This window comes from Antedon mediterranea, chromosome 9, assembly GCF_964355755.1.
Source record: "Antedon mediterranea chromosome 9, ecAntMedi1.1, whole genome shotgun sequence".
NCBI classification, from domain to species: domain Eukaryota; kingdom Metazoa; phylum Echinodermata; class Crinoidea; order Comatulida; family Antedonidae; genus Antedon; species Antedon mediterranea.
Genome location: NC_092678.1, coordinates 21,042,503 through 21,066,756, shown reverse-complemented (window position 1 = coordinate 21,066,756; position 24,254 = coordinate 21,042,503). Strand labels below are relative to the sequence as shown.

General features: G+C 36.0%; 1 protein-coding gene across 1 annotated transcript in view; it reads left to right on the top strand.

Annotated features, from left to right (window-relative positions):
* Positions 1 to 24,254, top strand: part of LOC140059625 (metabotropic glutamate receptor 3-like) — a 60,584-nt gene that overhangs the window by 12,602 nt on the left and 23,728 nt on the right. Inside the window, exon 2 of the mRNA XM_072105614.1 lies at positions 17,644 to 19,504. Coding sequence (XP_071961715.1) covers positions 18,163 to 19,504 — 1,342 coding nt within the window. The 5' untranslated portion in view covers positions 17,644 to 18,162. The remainder of the gene's footprint in view (positions 1 to 17,643; positions 19,505 to 24,254) is intronic.

Here is a 24,254-nt window from a genome sequence, read left to right as displayed (position 1 = left end):
ACTTATATTACCACAGACGTACATGTATGTAAAAGCGTCATCGGTGAGTTGCGACGCGTCACCAATTAGTTGCGACGCGTCTTAGATAAACTAAAATGAGAAAAAAAATAAAAAAATAATATAATGGTGTGTCGATCATCAATACAAATAATGTAGGGCTATGACTTAATGGAATACAAAGAGTATTCTTAAGCAGGTTTATTCAATGTTTTAAGATGTTAATCTTTTACACAATAATTCGAATCGCTTTACATGATTTTGTTTAGTTTTTTATTGAGCTTCACATGCAACCACGACAAAAAATAAGAATAAAAAAAGAAAAGTTTCAAGTATCAATGAAAGAAAGAAGAGGTTCAGTTGATACGCCTTTGAAGCAACCCCTCCATATTAGGACTCCTACTCGGGTACACACCCTTGGAGGACTCCTACTCGGGTACACACCCATTGGAGGACTCCTACTCGGGTACACACCCTTGGAGGACTCCTACTCGGGTACACACCCTCGGAGGACTCCTACTCGGGTACGCACCCTCTTGGACTCCTACTCGGGTACGAGCCCCTGGAGGACTCCTACTCAGGTACGCACCCTTGGAGGACTCCTACTCGGGTACACACCCTCGGAGGACTCCTACTCGGGTAGACACCCTTGGAGGACTCCTACTCGGGTACGCACCATTGGAAGACTCCTACTCGGGTACACACCTTTGAAAGACTCCTACTCGGGCACACACCCTCAGAGGACTCCTACTCGGGTACGCACCCTCAGAGGACTCCTACTCGGGTACGCACCCTCAGAGGACTCCTACTCGGGTACGCACCCTCAGAGGACTCCTACTCGGGTACGCATCCTCAGAGGACTCCTACTCGGGGACGCACCCTCAGAGGACTCCTACTCGGGTACGCACCCTCAGAGGACTCCTACTCGGGTACGCACCCTCAGAGGACTCCTACTCGGGTACGCACCCTCAGAGGACTCCTACTCGGGTACGCACCCTCAGAGGACTCCTACTCGGGTACGCACCCTCAGAGGACTCCTACTCGGGTACGCACCCTTGGAGGACTCCTACTCGGGTACACACCCTCGGAGGACTCCTACTCGGGTACACACCCTCGTTGGACTCCTGCTCGGGTAGGGTGAACAATCAATGAAAACACTGTTTTATGCAAAATAAATCTAGGCCTAATCAAAATCATTATGTTAACTTCAAGTGGAAACCCAACATTAACCACAAAAACAAAAATTGAAAACAACAAAGACGATTTTTTTTATTAGGGTGACAAATTGTATGATATAACATAATTTAAGAAACCAAGGGATAACATACAGGATTGCCATTTCGAACCCCTTGGCGACGCTCGTGCAAACATATGCTGAAAATGTCTAAATATACGACGCCATCATTATTTGACTTAAAAATTTTTTATGTAAATATTACATTTACTTTATTATGTACATAACCTGAATTTAACATTGAAGTCGTCATTTTTCCAAAAAACTAATTTACCATAGTGCACTAGATTTAAAGTCTTGTCCTAAGGCTAAATAGACATTTCGACACCTAATTAATGCCTTGGAAATAGGCCTAGCTCTAAACACACAAACGCAGATATGAGTCGTATGTTATTTTTACGCTTTTGCATGTAATCTCTCGATCGCGTGCGTAACCCTCGAGCAGACACACATAAGAACATGTTACGAAATTGATGTATCGAAATATCATAATATTGGACATATTCTTGTGACAAAACATCGACGCTGGTTGCGTTGATCCGTTTGAAGCTTACAAAGATGCTACACTGGGAGATTGAAAAGAAAATTAACACGATTGGAAATTGTAAGCCAGAGAAAAAAACATAGTATAGATGAGGTTAAAGATGATTAGGCCTAATAACATGTTAATTAGTAGATTGGTATCCCTCCCAGGGTTTTTTCAGGGTTTCTACGAAAATGTCAATAACAATGTAATTTGTACATTACAATAATATGCACATTTCTAGATACAGTATCATATGTGAGATTGTTGTTATCTTAATCATAAGCTAACCTTAAAATTCCTATAGCACAGTTGTAACCGTGACACAGTTAACACTCCTAAATCTGTAACATGTGATGAATATGTGATACTGTATCGTGGAACTTTGAAAAGATACTGAACAAATTAAGATACAGTACGGATAATCGGGTGAATTGAGCCTACAGTACTTGCAATTGGATTTAGAATGGTTATGGCAGTCAGACAATATATGCCATAACTGAATGCTGATAATCTCACAGAATGAGATCAATCGCTTCAAGATATATTTTCAATAACGCGAAAAAATCCCATTTCATTCCAGCGAACCTCCTCCCTTGGCGTAATTATTTTTAGAATAATTTAGCTCGAAAATCATTAAAATCATTAATGACAGTACATACGTTTTACGTGAGCGTTGAAAAGTCGATAATGATAGTACAGATTTAGTACGCGCGCGTATGATATGCGATATTTTCGAGGAAGGAAATTAAGGCAATTAAAGCACAATGTTCACAAGGAAACGGAATTTTCCACAAGGCGAATGTGTTCGCACAAATCGAAAGCGTCAGCTTATACGCATGCGCATTCATGTTTCCACTCCGCGAATGCGTATAACATGACGCTTTAGATTCGTGCAAACAAATTTCACTAATGTAAAATAGGCTTTATATGGGTTGTTATGCTGTGTATACGTATCACTACATTTGCTGATTAAGAACGGCAACTTTTAAATCTATTTCAACCATACAAAAAAAAAAACCAACCAATCGGCCTATATGCGCGTCAGTCCATGGACAAATTGTTTATAGGCCTAGTCAATCATGGTCAAAAATAAAAAAACCTATAGCTGTTGTCAACAATTTGAGTATCACACCACCTATGTCTACAATATCAAACTTTATGTGACAACAAAATGTGATGTGTCCATATATGGACATTATGATATCACTGCCATATTTGGGTATATCACTACCATATTTGGGCACTTTTTTTTGTCAAACTAGTTTGCTAGTGTAGACAGAGCTTTACGTCGAAATAATAATTAGTGTTGAAAATGCTAATATTATCATTATTACAGCATTTTCTATAGATCCTTTATAAAAGGTAACTATAATCTGTGGATATTCTTTTATATATTCTGCACATACAGCATGGATTGAGTAAACATAGCTAATTCAAATTCAATCGAATGCAATTGGCCTTAGGAAAAATGATAATTGATGTTTGACAAAATATGACATATTTTAATAACACCTCAAGTCAAAGCTCTGAATTCATTATCAAATTACAATAATTCATGAACTAACCATACTTATTGTTTTTGGAAACTGTAAACAAAAAACCGTCTCAAGGCTTTATGACAGTTTAATCAATTCATTTGTTAGAAAATTCAGCTAAATATGTATACTTGTCGAAGCCATGTTAGGCCTATCTATTTATCATTTAACTAATGTGTTCGCCGAGAAGACAGCACCGCATTCATACAATTAAAAATCACCAGTATTTATCTAAAGTATTCCCGAGTTGGTATCTTATGATAAAAAAGCATACACGTTATTGTTTTTTTTTTATTATTAAAGATAGAAACTAAACAGAAGATAGAGAAACGCTATATTATCTAATATGGGATGAATGTTGCTGCCAGAAGGCGCGATACAGAAAGATGTTAATTGTCGCTAGACATGATACGGTGTGTGTATGTATCGGTTGCACCGTTGTATATAAAGTGCCAAACTAGTCCATCGAACAGTAACAAATTATTGAGTAAATTCCCCGTGGATCATGCTTGTATTATATCCATCCATACATTATACATACATGTTAATTTGGGTTTAACAATAGGCCTATTGTAAACATATCTGAACAGGCTCTTAATAACGTAAGCTGCCATTTTAACCTAAAATGTTAACCATTGGACAACTGTATCGCGATTATACAACAGCGCACTTATAGCCTCGAGAAATATAAACATGCATTGTTGAAAATTGACCAGCAGAGTCGTCGTCTTTGCCCTTAAGTCAATATGACTCCATTCAATAGATTTGATCATTCATAATGGGGGAAATGTTTATCTAACAAAGCCGACGGAAATTAGAAAAACAACGAGATGGGTTTCCATAAATAAGTGATGTGACGTGAGAATAAAGTAACTATCGTAGTTAAATAAGTACTGTAACGTAAGAATTAAGTAACTACCTTACTTAAATAAGTGTCGTACTAATAGATTAACGTTCGTTATTGAGTAATGTCGAATAAGTACTAAGTTAAATAAATGAAAAACAACGAGATGGGTTTTCTATAAATAAGTGCTGCAACGTAAGAATAAAGTAACTATATACCGTAGTTAAATAAGTGTCGCACTAATAGATTATATTAAGGTTCGTTATTGAGTAATGGCGAATAAGTTAAATAAGTGAATAACAACGAGATGGGTTTTCTATAAATAAGTGCTGTGAAGTAAGTATAAAGTAACTACCGTAGTTAAATACGTGTCGTACTAATAGATTAAGGTTCGTTGTTGAGTAATGTCGAAAGTTAAATAAGTGTCAATGTCGCGAATAAGGAAATTAGAACAGCGGGATGGATTCTCAATTACCGCAATGGTAGAGCGCGCAAGAACCACAGTTGAATTATTACAGCGGTTGTATGTACTGTACTGTGGTTGCAGGCCTAAATGTACCGTGAATAAGTACTGCGGTTGAATAAGTACCGCGGTTGAATATGTAACGCGGTTGAATATGTACTGCATTTGAATAAGTACCGCGGTTGAATAATTGCCGCTTTCAAATGAGAAAAAATGGATATTAAACTAATTTTCCTACGTATAAATTTCAAGCGATTTTTATATTAAAAGCACAGGACTTATTACAATAAAGAATTTTCTTTATTGTAATAGTTCTGAGCTTTTAATTAATTTATTGCCGAGGAATATTGTCAGTATATTTTAAATCCGATCAGATAAACGGTTCTTGCCATTAAACATATTTTAATTTTACCGTATGCAATTCGTAAGTCAAACGGCGTTTACGTCGTTGAGGTCGTCGACAATAAACACCCAGCTATGCAAGCAACTGTCCGAAAGTTGGTTGTCAACGTCACATGTGCAAACTGTCCATCACTTGATTGGTTTTCAACATCACATGACATCGTGATTACGACATATTAATGCTTTCAATCGTCAAGGGTCTAGATTAGTTCTTTAGATCATTATTTTAATTATAGGCATAAGTGATTGAGATGCTTCGTAATGGCGATTAGAGTTACTTGAAATAACAATTATATGTTGATTGATTTTGCTAAAAAGTTAATAGCACTTTTGTATCATCAAACAGAAAATGCCTAAAGCTTGGTTCCAACTAGAACGTAACGCAAGGACATAAACGCAACGCAAGCGTTTTAACCAATGACAAGCGAAGTTATAGACGGTTAGCAATCACAAGCGAATAAGCCATCGCTTGTGATTGGTCAATTCACTTGCGCTGCGTTACGTCCTTGTGTTGCGTCACTAGTGGGAACCACGCTTAATGCTTGTTCCCACTAGCGACGCAACATAGCGCAACCTACGCAACGTAAGAAAATGCCTTTCCCATAATTGTGTTTGCCCCCGCCTGCGTAAAATCAAACCTGCTATGTTTGTAGCATTGTTGCGTCGTCGGTTCCCACTTGTGATTATGCAATACAGCACTTTGCGTTGATACGTCGTTGCGCTGCGTCTTAGTGATAACCACGCTGAACGAACAATAGCATATATACGTAGTGTGCACGTGTGCGTGTGACGGTTATTACTACGACGTAACTAACTAGTATGGTGGGAAAAACAAACATTGTGTTCATATTAGGAAATGTTTTCTGGAAGGCATACGCAGGCGAAGAATGATACTGTGGCACCACAACATGTATATGTTGCAGCAATGCACACCTATAGTGTGTAACAGCAATTATCGTAACAAAGTTATAATGTAACAACAAACAACACAATTGTATGTGTAGCAGCAACGTACAGTTATCAAACGTTATATGTGTAACACACGACACAATAGTATGTGTAGCAGCAACGTACAGTTATTAAACGTTATATGTGCTAACAGCGTTGTAGCACTATACACAATATGTAGCAGCAACGTACAGTTATCAAACGTATGTGTAACACACGACACAATAGTATGTGTAGTAGCAAGGTACAGTTATCAAACGTTATAATGTGCTAACAGCATGGTAACACTATATACACAATATGTAGTAGCAGCAACGTACAGTTATCAAACGTTATATGTGTAACACACGAAACAATAGTATGCGTAGTAGCAACGTACAGTTATCAAACGTTATATGTGCTAACAGCATTGTACTACACAGTAGTACGTGTAGCACTATACACGACTCGTGAAACATGCAGTAACGAATTACGCAAAGGTACGTGTTCAGCAACAACAAATGTTGACACGTACGTACGCGTAGTACGTGTAGTAGTATTACTTGAAAGCGTACGTGTAGCACCAGGTCAGTGCACTACACAAGAGTACGTAAATAGCAGCAATATATTACATGTAATAAACAGCACCTGTCGATATACTATAAAATGTATATTAAAAACCAAACCACACAATATAAATTGAATATTGTATTGCGGAATAATAAAATCATGATCTTTTTGTGACGATGAAGCTTGGTTCCCACTAGAACGTAACGCAAAGACGTAAACGCAACGCAAGCGTTTTAACCAATGACAAGCGAAGTTATAGACAGTTAGCAATCACAAGCGAATAAGCCATCGCTTGTGATTGGTCAATTCACTTGCGTTGCGTTACGTCCTTGCGTTGCGTCGCTAGTGGGAACCACGCTTGACGATTAATGTTTTCCTACATTCAAGCTATTAAATATAACTCTGAAATGAGTGCTTACAATACAACGCGATTCATCATTACGCTATTCTAGAATTAATAGTACTTAATTGTTTAAGTGTTGATTATAACCAATCCTTAATTTAATCATAGATTTATGTGTTTAGAATAAATATTTGTAATTAAATCCACAATACGAAATCCGGTTGGTAATTATATTATATGTATTCGACATATTTCGAAGAAAATTGTAATGACGTATAACTGCATTTTCCAAGAGTTAAGCACAATTTTGTCACATGCTCACTAAGTGTTGGTTCACACGATATATTGGATTTTCACATCTCAGCACCATTCATTGTATTTTAAGCTCTGTCTCTGTCAAATGATGTATCCTTAATGGAAACGATTATGTCATATCATTGCCATATTTGGCCATACCCACTTTTTTGGTAAAACTAGTTTTATAGTGTAGATAGAGCTTTACGCTTGCGCAAACTGGACACAACGCTACAGTGTGAACGTATCTTTCCTGGCCCAAAAGGCTAAACAAAGAATTTTACTGTTTCTTGCTACGTTTCTATACGACCACTGCTGAAACCAGCGCTTTGTCGAAAATATATATAGAGTAGGAGCAAAGTTACATTTCTATTGAAAGTAGGCCAACATTATTGTCGTTTTCCTTCTTGATTAGAGCACCGAAACACGGCGGCAGTGTGAATTTCTTAAGCCGAAGCATGAATTAGAATAGACAGCTTAAAAAAGCATAGACTTTGTAGAGAGTATGTCATGACAGACACGGAAGATCTAGCTACTAGTTACATGGACATTTAAAACAATTGGTAATGACACCTAATCTAAGCAATTTCTAAAATGAAGACAGCTAGACGTCTGGATGATGAATTCTAGACGAGGCTCTGAAAGACGTCTGGATGAAATTATGATATCAGCTGTCCCTAACAACACTCATGAATGGATTATTTGGACATGTTATTCTGAAACTGATGGCCAATTACTCTATATAATTGGACATATGGCCGTCTCCACGGTTGCATTAAATACTACAGAAAGGAATAAAAGAACAAGCATTCACTAGTGAAACAAAAGAAATGGACGAAAGAAATTTGTTGAGTTTTGAAGTGGCATCTCATACTATCATCACAGCAGCAACAACAAAAGCTTTTTATAAAACTAAAAAAAGTATTATTATGTTAGAATTTATCACGGCTAAAACTGCGTTCACACTGGTGGTTGGAGGAAACTCCATATACGATATAACGTGCTTACATTACATAAGCCTACATGTTTTGTATGGAATCCGGAATGAGAGTGTGAACGGTTACTAACAGTAGACCTACACCTTTTTTATTTGGCTACCGGACAAGGAACCTTGTGTGAGTGTGAACAAAGCTTAAGGTGGCTAAAAGCTATAAACGAGAAATAGAACAACAAAAATATCTGTTTCAAACGAGAAATTAAATGTTAAATCATTCATATTTATATATTCTTTATTTATAGTACGTGTACGTCAAATTAATAACGTTAATAACGAAAGGTACACATAAAACCAATAAAAGCCATTCAAATAATATAATCTCGTTAGAAAATTACATTCAGATATCAGCAGCGATACATTGATTACAAAACTGAGAAATTCATATCACGTCTGAACGCCAATTCCATGCATTAGCTAGAATAATGGCTGGTTGTAAAATCATCTCGAGGCCTTCTCTGTCGAGATCTGACAAACAGGTGGTAACTATATCGCCACATATTGCTGCATCCCATTCGATACATGAATGTCGAATTTCATAGATGTCCTCCGATTTGTTTTACGACAAAATATGGTCGTTGTTAAAAGGTTATAGGAGATTATGTCAATGAGAAAAATATGTAAAACATACAGCCATAAAAACAAATGAAACAGATGACGTAATATAGGCCTCCTACTCAAGGAGAACTTTATACAGTATTACATTTAATTTAATAGGACAATTTAATTTAATAGTCGTTTAAACAGGGAATTATATAGTTTACTGGTAGGATAAGAGGCCTATCTATTAGGTAATAAAATATTAAAGAACTCAGCGACATGTTGTTAGGCCTTACTGAGAAAGGAATAGGCCTACTGGGGTTTAAGAAATTATTTAACTAAAACTTGGGTTACTCTAAGACGCAACGACGTAATTTAGCCCAACGCAAAAGCGAGTTAACCAATCACAAGCGACAGTTCGAATATCACTTGTGATTTGTCACTTGCGGTGTGTCTTAAGCTTGGTTCCCACTAGAGGCGCAATACAATGACGTTACGTAACGTAACGTAAATTAGTTGACCAATTACAAACGATGAATTATTCTCTGTCGCTTGTTTGGTCAACACGCTTGCGTTGCGTTTACGTCATTGCGTTGCGTTTACGTCATTGAGTTACGTTAGTGGGAAACAAAGCTCATATAATTGGAGAAACGAACCAACATACTGCAAATAAATAAGATTAACTATTCCATTTATTTTAGTATAAAAGAGATTCTATTTTCCAAATGATAAACCTCGGGCTCCTACCTAGTTCTAATTTATATTCAATCGTATGTAGTCTTGTTCTTCTTGATTTGGCAAAATAAATGCTAATGAAATGACTGAATGAAACGAAACGTTAAATGTCAAATCACAGAGAGAAGTGAATATTTTATTGAGCCCTGCATGCGATGTACAATATACAACATAGTACATATGTAGTATATATACAGGTAGTGCATTAAAAGCCATATAATTACACTGTACTGTATCATTCAATAAATGCCAAACAAACGTAGAGATGGCATTGTTGTAATATATTGTATTAATTAATTCAGAAAAACCAACAGGAAATACATAATTATGAATGAAAATGCATAAAGCAAAAAGGAAGTAGAATATTCAAGTTAAAAGGAATAACTTGAAGTAAAGCTTTATCTACACTCAAACTAGTTTAAAAAAAAGTGTTATGTGCACAAATATGGTAGTGATATGCCCAAATATGGTAGTGATATATCCACATATGGTAGTGATATGACATCATCATGTACATAATATTGGCACATCACACATTGTATCTATAGTCAGGAATTAGTTTCTATTGCCGTTACGGGTCATACCTTAACTGTATGCTGAAGGTGGTTGAACCACCTAACAGATATTATACACATGTCATACTAAACTTGCCCAAATCTGTAGTATGTCCTGTTTATGTCGGCGTTTTGAATTTTGTTCTACTACATATGAAACAAATTATCTAAAAATTCCGTCTAGAACCTAGACTAATGTCATACATTTTTAAAATTAGTCCAACACCAGTCGACGTTTCGATTTTTTTCAAAAAACTACCTATGAAACGCCAAAGGTGCCATTAATATATCATTCATATCAACGGTCTTAAATGTAAATGAACAACTGACAGAAAGTGAAACATGTGTATCATTAAATATTCCGTGGTAACTAACTACAGCTTGGTCACCGAGGAATACTTGGAATGAACAATAGATAGAATGGGAATACATAGGTATCGCGAGTGTAATTAGCAAACACAAATGACTAGTTAGAAACGAAATCACCGTACAGCAATAAATCACATCCAACTTTCAAAAAAGAATATTTTTGTTTCAGTATGTATATCATGGACATCAGTTAATTTTGCATATACAATTATTTATAGTGTTATGTTTTACGTTATAGAACCATTGATGTTGAGAATTCCAACTGAAATGATTATTAGAATAAACAAATATTTATAGTAGGCGTATTTCTTTTTGTAATGATAATAAAGGCTCATTTACACCAGGATGATAAAGATCGACGATTTTTTCCGCATTTTTCCAACATAAAACAAAGAAATCTAACGAAATAAAAAAATTGACCAATCAAAAGCGATGGATTATTCGAACTGTCGGTTGTGATTGGTCAATTCGCTTGCGTCGCGATTTACTTCCTTGCGTTACGTCCTAGTGGAAACCACGCTTAATTAATCAAATTACGTCATTTCTTTGCATCCTAGTGGGAACCAAGCTTGAGAAAAAATCGTAATACCGTTATTACATTTTAGCTGCCTATTTTGCATACACCAATATTCATAGTTGATTTTGAAACCACTTAAATCTATGTCTACATTATCAAACTTCATGTGACAAAAAAGTGTGATGTAGCCAAATATGGTAGTGATATTACATCATCATGTCCATATATGGGCACAGACAGAGCTTAAGTTTGTATTTTAATAAACTGTTACAATCTATCTATACATTTAAAGATAATTTACTCGTCATATCAGATATCTAACGAAAATGTATTCAACGAGTTTGATATGTACAATATATGTCTCATATTGATTAGTTATTGACATTTTTCTTTTATAAATAATCCTAAATTTTAGTTAATGTCATTTTTATGTCAAGCTATCATGGATTGATTAAGTCTTGTCAATATTGTTTTTGATGCGTAGGTTAGATTCCGTACTTCGATATTATCTTGCCATTTTCCAGAGAGTTCCAGGGTTTGATACCTGTCTATTTACATACTTACATTTAGTCACAAGTTAGAAATAACTACTACGATGCATAATGGGAAGGGTTTTGGAGCAATAGCGCCACCACCAATATGTACAGTTTGTATTATACAGTGGCGCTATTGCTCCCAAACCCTTCCCATCATGCATTGTGCTATGACTTTTCTGATATGATATAATGCCGTACGATGAAACAAACCCCGCTCAAATATGACATACTACGCAAGTACATCGAGCTTAAAATACATTCTGCGCACGCTCAGAAACCTAGTAAATGTAAATGCGTATGCTCGTTAGTCACTGCGTAGTGTGCTATGTAAATAATCTTCTGACCAGCATCTGGCCTGTTACAATACCATAACGTAAGCTGGTCCTCCCGGCCGTACGAACCTCCGAGTACCCATCTTTCTACGTATTTATGACGTTTTGCATTACGTCATTTTAATAATCAATCATGTATAACGGATAGTAACTAGCGCCATCACGACAGTACTTCATGCCGCATTGTCTACTAATACAAACGTTCACAGTCAATATTATAACAGCAGCAGCAGCGGTGGTGTTGAGAGATAACAAATTAAAATATAAAGTGAATAAATAAATAAATTAAAGTAGAGACAGTAAACCTTCACATGCAAATAAAACAAATTGGCAAGAATGTACAATGAAACAGGAAACAGCGTCATTAATATTATTTAATGTTCAAGTCATAAAATTATAGAGAGAAGAATAATAAAATATGCATGATCCGAACAGCAATCAAAAGTATAGATTGATGAATGACACGGGAAATTGAAGATTGTAGAGTTCGCGTTTGAGTTAAGGATTTTAATTAAAACAAAAAAATTAAACATGGGTTAGTTTTTGATTGAAAAACTGCTCGTCTTACACCGGAGACCAGGGAACACTTACATCGGATTTGACGCATGTACACCGCGGCGCCAAATATTACAAAGATAGACTGAGAAACACTACAACGGATTTGACGCATTTAACACCGCGGTGCCAAACCAAAAGGAATGCAGTAAATATATTTTCATGCTTACGAACCAATATATCTTGCATTGGCACGGCTACAGATTTCCTAAGTTATATATAGTAGAGACCCTCAACATCGTAGATTCTATACAGTTTTTACTGTCAAGATAAATGGAAATACTGCATGGTAAGGATAGAGAGAGAGAGAGGCTGTCAAAGACAACTTAGCAAACGGCAGGAAGTACGGAAATCAACTATTGTCGCCAAAACAAAGATAACATTTTTTCATGAAAATTGTTATTAATAATCACCAATATTGGTCAAGCCACATAAGCTTAATAAAATCTCGAGTTATCTCTATATTCAATATAGATCGAAACATTAAATAGCGCGCCCTCTGTCGACCTCCGCATTGATAACATAGATAATTACGAAACTTTTGAAACTATGGAAGATCGATTAGGCCATGTAACGGAAAAGACCTTTGATAAAACATATTGTTTAAGGACATTATTCTTTGTATATATTACCATGATGTAATAAGTATTATACATATTTGTTTCGAGATTATACAATAGGAAATAATGGTACAGTGCATTGGCCTAAACTTCGTATAAAAGCTTCTAGATAATTTCTAAAGGTTTAGGAAATTATGGAAAATTGTATTTAATTTATTTCAGTGATAAGTGGATAAATGCATCATAAATATCAAGGAAGAGTTCACTCTTTCCTGCTATGTGTAAGGTGAAATAGAAAGAAAAAGAAGAACATCCGGGAATGTACATATCATAATCTCAGATAGAGGATGGGATACAAAAAGGGATAAAGTGAATAATTTGGATTCTGCGCGCTTATCGACCATTGCATTACACGGAGGAAGTTGTATTTTTGTTTCAGCGACAAACGTGCGGGAATTTGACAGTTCTGAAATGGCCACCGCCTCTTAAAAGAAACGACATAACTTTGATTCTGTGTCGACGACATCTAAATGAAAATTCTGACCCGAGGAGACGCTCAGTTCAACAAATCCACCTATTTCCAGCCGACTGGATATTTCACTTCGGCCATGTTAAAACGTCAGAAGCTAAAAGCGTAATGACCCTTAGGCCAGTAAAAACCAAACATACGACTAATTTGAACGAACCAGCCATGGCATCACGGTTTGTTCTTACGTCTTAATTTACACGACTCACCGTTTTGCCCGGCAGCGGAATACCCTTCGTACGACGTAATCTGTCACTTCTTTGACAAAGGTCACAAGTTCCACACACCGCCCAATCCATCATCGCGGTAAATAATATTATTTTAGTTTATATAACATATAAATCAGTTATTAATCCATCATTATAGAAACGTGTTACATATGGCATAATATCTATAGTTTTAAATCAAATAAATTAGGTTGTTACATTATTTTAAAGTAATGATATGGCATGCTTTCTTAGTTCTTGTAAACAGTAGCCGCAATTTCATGATAAAATATCATTAGGGCCTAAGCCGTTTAATTACAGTCTTAGCTTTAAAAACGTGCACGGTTTGTGCCTCGTTCATGCTATAACTGGATATTTAGGCTTAACAGAAACAATGACGATTTAGGCCTAACCTGACACAACGACAATTTCGGCCTAACTTAAACAATAGCGCTTTAGGCCTTACCATGAAACAATGGCGATTTAGGCCTAACCTAAACAATAGCGATTTAGCCTAAACTGAAACAATGGCGATTTAGGCCTAATCATAACAATGGCGATTTCTCTTTCAAAATTAAAACAAAAACACATTTTGAGACGCTTACATATATGGTGAAAATAAGTTTGGTTTGGTTCTTTAAGTTTGAAGAAAGACAAATCCATTTTCAGTAAGGATATATAGGGCCTACCCAGCATTCAAGTACATTGATAGTCTGTATCCTGTCATAAAATATATTCCTTCATTAGCGTAAATCTTAAGTGATTTGTTAAAAAAATTACAAATTCGCATGAAATTAAGAGATAGAAAAGCGTGGGCGAACTGTCTCCATTTTTTATTTTCCTGCGGTTCAAATGTAACCGATTGCACCTTTGGGGCATTGATTCGAATAAAAGTTTGTTACCTCCTGAAAAGAACAAAACAATTAGCGTAAACTAAACGAGACATTTAGGATTGCTGAACGAAGGGATTAATTAGAGAATGATGCAATTTGACATCTACGTTTTACTGCGCATGTCTGGTTTTAATGCGCATGTCTGATGGTTCACATGCGTTTACGGGTTTAATTAATCAATGTTATCGTTTCTTGGATTTTGTTTAATGGCTTGCTAAATACAATAGAATTCATAGTTATGTCTGACTGCATTATTGACAAGGATAAGTCATTGTGAATTTTACATTTTTTAGATGTTTTTGGTTTAATTTTTTCCCCCCATAAATCCGGGATTAAATTGTCACAAATTCCTGATTGAGAAAAGTGCAACGGCTTACTATGGCATTGAATGTGGCGTTCGTTCATTCATCATTTCGTCTTTATTTAAAGATGTATTGTCCCCCCAAAAACATAAAAAGAAGATTAATAATTAAATCAGTCTTCGAAAATCAAATAGGTTATTTTGCAGTTTTAATAAACTTATTCACTTCCGTAGAAAAAAACCCCGAAATACTTTGCCTGCCAGACAAGTTGAAGAACAAACAGTCAATAATTAACACAAGCTACTCACTACAGACAGCAGTTTACATTTAGATTTACTCAACTAAAACAAAAGCGATCGAACGCGCTAGTGGGTTTAACCGTAACTTATGCCTGGTCCATACTTAAGCCTGAACGGGTCCGATCCATGTTGTTTTTTGGGCCCTGTATTTGCTCAGTAGTACAGTATAAGGTCTGGAAATTCTTGCAGATTTTTTCTTTTTATTTAGATATACACACAAACACGTTTACGAGCACAAAGCGCGTACCGTTACACGATATAAGTATAAATTATACTTAACAGCGAATTAACTAATGTAGCCTGCGATACACTTCGAGTAAGAAAGTCATCGAATAAAAGCACGTTCCCTAGAACAGGCGTGTGTTTTTCTCTTAAGTATATCTCTGTAACACTTACAACCCACACTCTATATGAAATTTGGCCTAGTTGCGTGATTTACTGACATGAGTAATATTAGCTAAGATTAAGACAATAAAAACAAGAACAGTAACATTAAGACGTGTTTTCTGATTAATAACCACAGCAGCGGCGCTATAGTATACTGTACATTGAAGTCGAAAGTAGATTTTCGATCTATTTTTTTCGAGCTCATCGTCCTTAAGAATGAAAAGTTTAGACACTTCTAACACATCTTTTATTATGTATTTGCTGCCCATGCGTAATAGGTGTCCCAATGGGAGAGTGGAACCGTGCCTTTGTGTTGAAAAAACACAACTAAAAAGTTATTTAAAAAAACAAGATATAGCCCGCCCTCTATTAACTATAAGTATTAAATAATACCGGAAGTATACTGCCCCCTATAGCAATAGCATAACTTATAACGATTGCATAGTCTCTCTAGTCAATCATTAGCAGTAAATTGACAAACAAAAGAATAGCGTGAAATCAAGAATCTGAGGGCCAAAAACGTGAATTGTTTGAGTTTAATTCGAGGGTGACAATAAAAACATGTTTTATCATTATACCGAGAAGAAATATGAAATGTATTGAATAACTATTTTTACGTGTGCAATTTGCATTTGCTCTTATCAATGTTAAATAATACATGATCCTTGATAACGAGTAACTATAGCTTTGTCAGAATGGGCTTGATTGCCTAACAATTAACACGAAATCAATACGAGTCGCAGGATCATATTCTCCTGTCGGACAGGTTACGCGCGCATCCTTATCGATCGTCTGAAATTCTTAAAGAAAAACAATCAGGAATTAGTCCCCAAAGAAGCTAGGAATGAAAAAAAAAAACATTTGACGATTAGAAACTCATAAAAACGTAGAGTTCGATTACTCACACATGGGTAGCATTCTCCTTTCAGAGATTGAACATCAAAATGTGCTTGAATAAAAGAAATGCATTTGTAATGTAATATTTTACGGGTGTTTTTTATAAAGTTAATGCATATATTTAACGGTTAATTAGTGATATTTACTTTCAAGATATGATGAACGTTGAATATATATTTCATAAGACCAGTTAAGATTGGATATTTGGATGTTTCTTCTCTCTTTTCGTATTCGTATTTAATGTCATAGCTTGGGGTGGGCAATACTCAGTTTTTCTGACTTATATGACCGCCCCCCCCCCCCTACATGATTACTTCATTGTATTAATTATCTTGTATGTTATTGTGTATTGTGGAAATAAATTTAATTGCATTGATAGTAATACAGTTTCCTTTAATAAGTTCACCTTTCTCCTTTTTCTCGTTCGATGCAAGCAATTTATTGTTCTGAAACTCTAATGTAAGATTTATTTTCTAATGCATTCATAATCATTATTCGAAATGAGACAATACATTAAAGATGCATTGTCCCCCTGAAAAAATAATTCTTACATTTTTTTTTGGAGTATGCCATTTTAATGTAACATAATAGTTATCCACTTTGACCAAAAATTGGATCGAAAAAAAATGTATTTACCTGAAAAAACTGCAATTTAAACAAAAATGGTCAAATTGGCTGTCAGCCAATGGGTTTTTGGTTGAATTTAACCATTTATTTTGTCATTTTATAAGTGAAAAATATTTTTTTTCTATGGAAGTGATTAACTTTATAAAAACTACAAAATAACATATTTAAAGTGTGATTTAATTAATCTTCATTTTTTTCATGTTTTTCTCGTTCTGAAACTCTAATTTACGATGTTATTTTCCGAATGCATTCATAATCATTATTCAAAAAGATAAAATACATTAATGGACATTTGTAATAATTTAGTAAATTATCAAATATATTCATTAATAATTAAATATAATCGAATGACATTTTCATGGAAAGGAGCAGAATACAAAAAGCATATTGGCAGGTGCATACTGGACAGTTTTATGATTTCTGTTAATATTTGACAAATAATTCTACGGCTGTTGTATACCTTTTGAATAGCACTCACATTATATTAACTCTTACTTCATATGGAACGCCATGAATTGCTAGTATTTTTAGTTGCCCTTGTAGCGTTCCATAATGTTAAGAGCTATAAACGTAAATTGGTAGTTTTAAACGACTTTTACTTCTTAAACATTTTATTCATAGATGCATTTTCTTTTATTTATATTTTTACAATCTTTATAATTTATTTTTCCCATTTCAGATCAACAAAACTGGGATGTTAAACGAAGCTTAAGGGAACATGCGCAGAAGTCACAACGTTTAACCGACGTTATCGTCTGCAACGGTATCTAACCAACATTAACACGTGATATTAGTTCAATTAACCTGTGCACATGCGCATGTGGTCGTAAAATAATTTCATTAATTACCTTTCGAACGTATATATCCTACGTACTGCCGTCAGACGATTGACATTCGAAACAACGTACACAAGGAATTAATGTTTGAAAGCAAGTTTAATAACTAGAAAACGAGCATATTATTTCAACATGCGTACACCGGAGTAGCGAGTAATTTTGATTTCTACTCGTTACTGTTAATTTCGTATACCAAATTATGATATAATTGATTAGTGTGACGTCATAGCGAAGTCTTGTTTAATTGTACTACAGTAGTCTCGGGAAGACGGTCTGAAGTAGATGTGTGTTTACGCTGGTGCACATATTGCCATTCAGTGCCTTGTGAGCCGCAAGCTAAAGAGAGATAGACATCGAGCATCATGTACGCTGCTGGACGCACGCATACAAATTCACTTTTAATTTCAATCGTGCTTTTTACATGTTATCAATGCTTGACAGGCCAGAATGAAGAGGAAGGAAAAGGCTTTCATGTGATATTTGAACCTGGGGATGTGATACTCGGTGGATTGTTTCCTATTCACGAGAAGGGTTCGAATGGAGTGCCGTGTGGACCGATGAACGTTGACCGTGGCATCCAGCGGGCGGAAGCGATGCGATTCGCCGTAAAGAAAATCAACAATGATTCGACGCTGCTAAAAGGACTTACATTAGGCGCGGAAATTCGCGATACGTGCTCCCTCGATATATACGCGCTAGAGCAATCTTTGAAGTTTGTCAGGTCGTCATTGAGTTCAGACGAATTTTCAAATTGTCCGTGTAATCAAGATGGCACCAACATCGCCGATCAAGTATTGTTCGGCGTTATTGGTGGTTCTTACAGCACAGTAACGTCGCAAGTTGCGAATCTTCTTCGTCTGTTTAAGTTACCGCAGATAAGCTACGCATCTACCAGCGCTCAATTGTCAGACAAGACTCGGTTTGATTACTTCGCTCGAACTGTGCCGCCTGATACATTGCAAGCTAAGGCTATGGTTGACATCGTTGCAGCTTTCAAGTGGGACTACGTATCTACTGTGGCATCGGAAGGCCAATATGGCGAACCTGGAATCGATCAATTTGAACGGGAAGCACGGGCTAGAAATATATGTATAGCAGCGTCCGAGACGGTTCCGTTTGTCTCGAACAATATCACGTTTGATAAAATTGTAAAAAATCTTGATAACAATAACGCCAAGGCAAGAGCTGTGATACTGTTCACCCGTATGGATGACGCTAGGGAAATCATGGCTGCGGCTCAACGAGCTGGGTACAACTTTGTCTGGCTCGCAAGCGACGGGTGGGGCGTTCAGGAGGTACCCGTACAAGGCAACGAAGAAGTCGCTCAAGGTGCTATAACTATAGAATTACAAACTAAAACTATCAAAGAGTTTGATGAATATTTTTTAAATTTACACCCCGATAACCAAAAAGGGAATGCCTGGTTTAAGGAGTTTTGGGAAGATCAGTTCAGTTGCCAGTTAGGTAACAATTCAAAAAATCCATGTGACGAGTCTTTGCGACTCACGAACGATACGTACGCGCAAGAGAAAAAGATACAATTTGTTGTTGATGCCGTCTACGCGATGGCGCATGCGCTGGATAACTTTCGGCACGAATCGACTACAAATTGTACTTTTGAGAAAAACAAATTTTGTGGACTTCCTACAGCGGACGAAGGCAAGAAATTTTACTTAGATTATCTACTTAACGTTACATTTGAAGGTAAGTCAACTCATTTTATTACGTCACAATAAATAGGATTAATTTGGGTACAATTAATTGGTGTTGAATTGCAAAATGTTAATATAATAATAATAATAATATATAATAATGAATATAGGTTAATTGAATCAGTGTCTCATAATGGGATTTATATTCGAGACGACGACGACGACGAGTATTCAAGACAACGGCTGTGTAACAAACTATCATGGTGGTTGCCACTAGCGACGCAACACAAGGACGTAACGCAACTCAAGTGAATTGACCAATCACAAGCGATGGCTTATTCGCTTGTGATTGCTAACTGTCTATAACTTCGCTTGTCATTGGTTAAAACGCTTGCGTTGCGTTTACGTCCTTTTGTTACGTTCTAGTGGGAACCAAGCTTTAGTACCGACGACGACGGGAATAAACCTAGATCTAAAGCATGTACACTTGACGACGAGTAGACTAATAATAAATATATACTTAAGTACCGGTTCTTGTTGACGTTTATAAAACTATAATATGTATACGAAAGTTCCGGCGATGACGGATATATCATTATAGTCAGGTAATAATCGACGACGGGTAAAAAAGTATACCGAAGTACTCACCAACCGGTGTAAAACTATACTAACGTACTCGATGACATACTATGTATACGAAAGTACCGGCGATGACGGGTATAATTTTATAGCCAGGTAACAATCGACGACGGGTAAAAAGTATACCGAAGTACTCACCAACCGGTGTAAAACTATACCAACGTACTCGACGACGTTTATATAACAAAGTAGACCTATATTAAACTACTCTACGACGGAGATAAATCAAATACTTATAGCTTTTTAATGTATGGCATGGCAAATAATGCAAGTGCAAACGTTAATACCAAGTCATATAAACGTTTATATTAATTTATCAAAATTAATTAACTTCAGTGCTTTAAATGGATTTACTATAATAGTGTGTCTCTGTTATTGGTCATAACATACAAGATTTTTTGCATTAATGTATAACTGTGTGGGCACACCGTCGACGTTAGATCAACTCAACCTAGGCCTACTTTTCAATCTTCTTTCGTTGATTCCTTTAAAACATCGCGACTTTGTTGATAATTGCTATAATTCAAAAGTCATCATCATTTTGACACGTTATTAAAACATATGTGAGCAGCTTGGATTTGCGCGTAAACTGCGCTCTACTTGGCAGACGATATACATTCATGTTTAGACGTAAAGATATTTTTCGCGCCCTTTTTATCACTAAATACTTGTCTGACCTTCTTTTCCCGCGTTCTATTTTGTGTTAAATGTTACACAGGCTTTGTTTTTCCTCGCCTTTTTCGATAAACTTATTGAAGTTGAATTTTTTCCTACAAAAATACCCATTAGTACAGTAACAAGGGACGTATAAAAATCACACATTTAGATTTGGGAACACTAGGATTTTATCTGCTATTTCGCCTATTAAATCTTTAATCCTAAGTGAGCAATATTATGTCACAGTTTACGAGTGTTTCGATTAATGTTTATGACTAAGCGACTAGCCTAATAAGAATTTAATTCTTCTCTACAAGCATAATGCCTTATTGTTACAGTATATTTCATCCGCCAATATATTCCAAATTTAAACGGTTTTTTTTTCATATACAGTTGGGGTTTTTATGAGACAGAAAAATACGGTGCCAGTTTTATGGTTTTAATAATTGGGTTATCGGTCAATATATTCAAATTTTAAACGGTTTTGTTTTCTATACAGTTGAGGTATTTTGTGAGACAGAAAAATTGTTTTTCTATACAGTTGGGGTATTTTGTGAGACAGAAAAATTGTTTTTCTATACAGTTGGGGTATTTTGTGAGACAGAAAAATTGTTTTTCTATACAGTTGGGGTATTTTCTGAGACAGAAAAATACGGATATATATTGCCATCTTCATAATTAATTGGTTCATCCTTCAATAGGCCTATATTCCAACCAATTTTAAAAGTTTTTTTTCTATACAATTGGGGGTATTCTGTGAGACTAAAAACTATTTTTGATAGCTTCAACAAAGCCCTGGGCCGTTGGGACCGATACTTTACTAATTAAATGTTTATTTTTACCATAAGCGAGGATTCTTATATATTGTTCTTTTAATGAGGAAAATTGTCAGCAGAAATTACTTGTAGCCAATCAACCTTGTGAACAGACGTTTGTACACCATGTTCGTGCAGAGACGCATGGCATATACGCATGCGTTTAAATCGCAGCATTTACCCGTCGTTTTCTGAAACTTAGGCTTAGGAATATTTATGTTCTGAATAATAGTTTTTCTCATTTGAACGCTATTATCGAAACTAAAGTGATAACATTATAACAGGTCGTATGTTTGGATCATCGGGGATATTTATTAATACCGCGCCGTCTGCATTCTTCCGCGTGTCGTAGATAACTGGATAATTAATTTTTTTGTGTTCAAGCATTCTTAATGTCAAGATTTTATCACAAAACGGTACACACCCGTATGCATTCACAAAATTGCTTTTGTTAATACGTGTTAATTGCTGCTTCAAAGTAATAAGAAAATTACACAAATACTGTTTGTTATATTCTGAGTAACTGTCGAGTAAAAAATCTGCGCATGCTCATATTGCTAAGCGTACGCAAAATGACGCGACAGCCGCGGGTGCTAGTCGAGAGGCGCGTCGTAAAAGCAAAAGCTCTATATCATGGTGGCCTAGGCTATATTCTACCCGGAATCAGTCGGAAATGAAGGCGCATGGCCTACGCCACCATTGGTCGTCGCGGTGGTCACAAATGAACTGATACGTTATGGCTTCGGTTTTATATCTATATACATTACGTAATATGATTTCTGTAGGCCTATACGTCTTGCATAAGATGGGAGTTGATAGCTTAACACAATAGCTTGACTCCGGAAAATAATCTGAAATGTTATAATAAAGGCTTATGACGCAATAACAAAACAAGAACCTCGATCCCCACAAGATCTGGTTATAATTTCTTTTTAGATATTAACATTAATAAAATCGATTCAATTGATAAAATCTGTTAGAGAATCCATTTTTAACAACGCCATTCAACAAAAGCACTCCACAGTAACTTTGCAACGGTAATAGCGACAGATTAATTGGTAATCAAATTTAAAAACCGATATTTAATTACTTTTATAGATTAAATACGTGTTTTTAATTATGTTTCCACGCTTTTTGCAAATTAGAATATGACGTGACAATGGCGTACCTATCAAGATGCAGTGTGGCGGGATTTTTATCTAGGCCTACTTCACGCAGACTATCACATGATCGTCTGGTCAGAGCGGCGTTCAAAAGCTGTTAATTCAATAGTAGCCTGTACGTGTGCGCCCAATTACGTAAACCTATAAAGCCATCTAAAGCTCTGTCTACACTATCACACTTTATGTGACAACAACAATGTGATGTGCCCATATATGGACATGATGAAGTCACATCACTACATTTTTTGTGTGCATATCACTACCATATTTAGGCACATTACACTTGTTTTTGTCAAACTAGTATGATTGTGTAGACAGAGAGTGTCTGACATAATTACAATTTGTTTAGCCTCCATGAACGATAACCAATCTACTAGACCTAGTAAATACGCCAATTGTGTAAGAAATTAATAAAATAAAATAAATTTATTAAAATAATTTTACTAACACATCTGCTACACGCTGTGGAGCAAAAAAAAGTATTTAGGCCTATTAGCAGTGTTTAAAACGTCACCACAAGGTTAAACACCAAATTGAATTCATTTTTTAACAAGTGGGGTTGAAAACAAGATTAGCTTTCCTAATTAAAAGCCAAATGTAACACCTGATGCTAGAAAAATCGTGTTATTGTTGTGTTACAATTATCTATCAATCTATCAATGTAATCAATTTCCAAGGGTATACAGTATATAGGCCTAATTATGGAAATTACCGTTCTGCAGACAATATGGTTAGATAAACTGGCGGTGGATACACCGGGCACATCATCTTCGTTATCTGACGCCCACAGAATAACAAGCCGAGAATATTAGTAGGCCTAGGCGCCCACAGAATAACAAGCCGAGAATACTAGTAGGCCTAGGTTTACATTTAACGCTAGAAAATTAGGCATATCTGAACTTTTTAATGACCGCTTGACAATAGGCATACAGTCCATCTCCATGATGTGGGTGACAGAATGCTTAACATACCGTTCGAACTGTTAGGCTTAAACCACCATGTTGGGTCAGTGAGTTAAGTGCTCTGTGAACGTACGAACTCTAGTAGTAGGTTTCAAGTAGGTACGCGAGATTCTAGTGCAATTACACGGATTAATAGTTGGTCACTGAAGATAATGGGAATTAGTTATATCATGTTGTATGTAACTATACAGTGTCAGTGAATCCTGGTTCACATTAGAGCACTGTTTACACGGGGATACATTAAAGCACTGTTCACTATTGATGATACATTAGAGCACTGTCCACTGTACATGGTAACACATTAGAACACAGTTCACACGGGGATACATTTAAGCACTGTACACTATACATGGAGAAACATTAGAGCACTGTATACATGGGGACAGACTAGAGCACTGTTCACTATACATGGTGACACATTAGAGCACTGTTCACTATACATGGTGACACATTAGAGCACTGTTCACTATTACATGGTGACATATTAGAGCACTGTTCACTATACATGGTGACACATTAGAGCACTGTTCACTATTACATGGTGACATATTAGAGCACTGTTCACT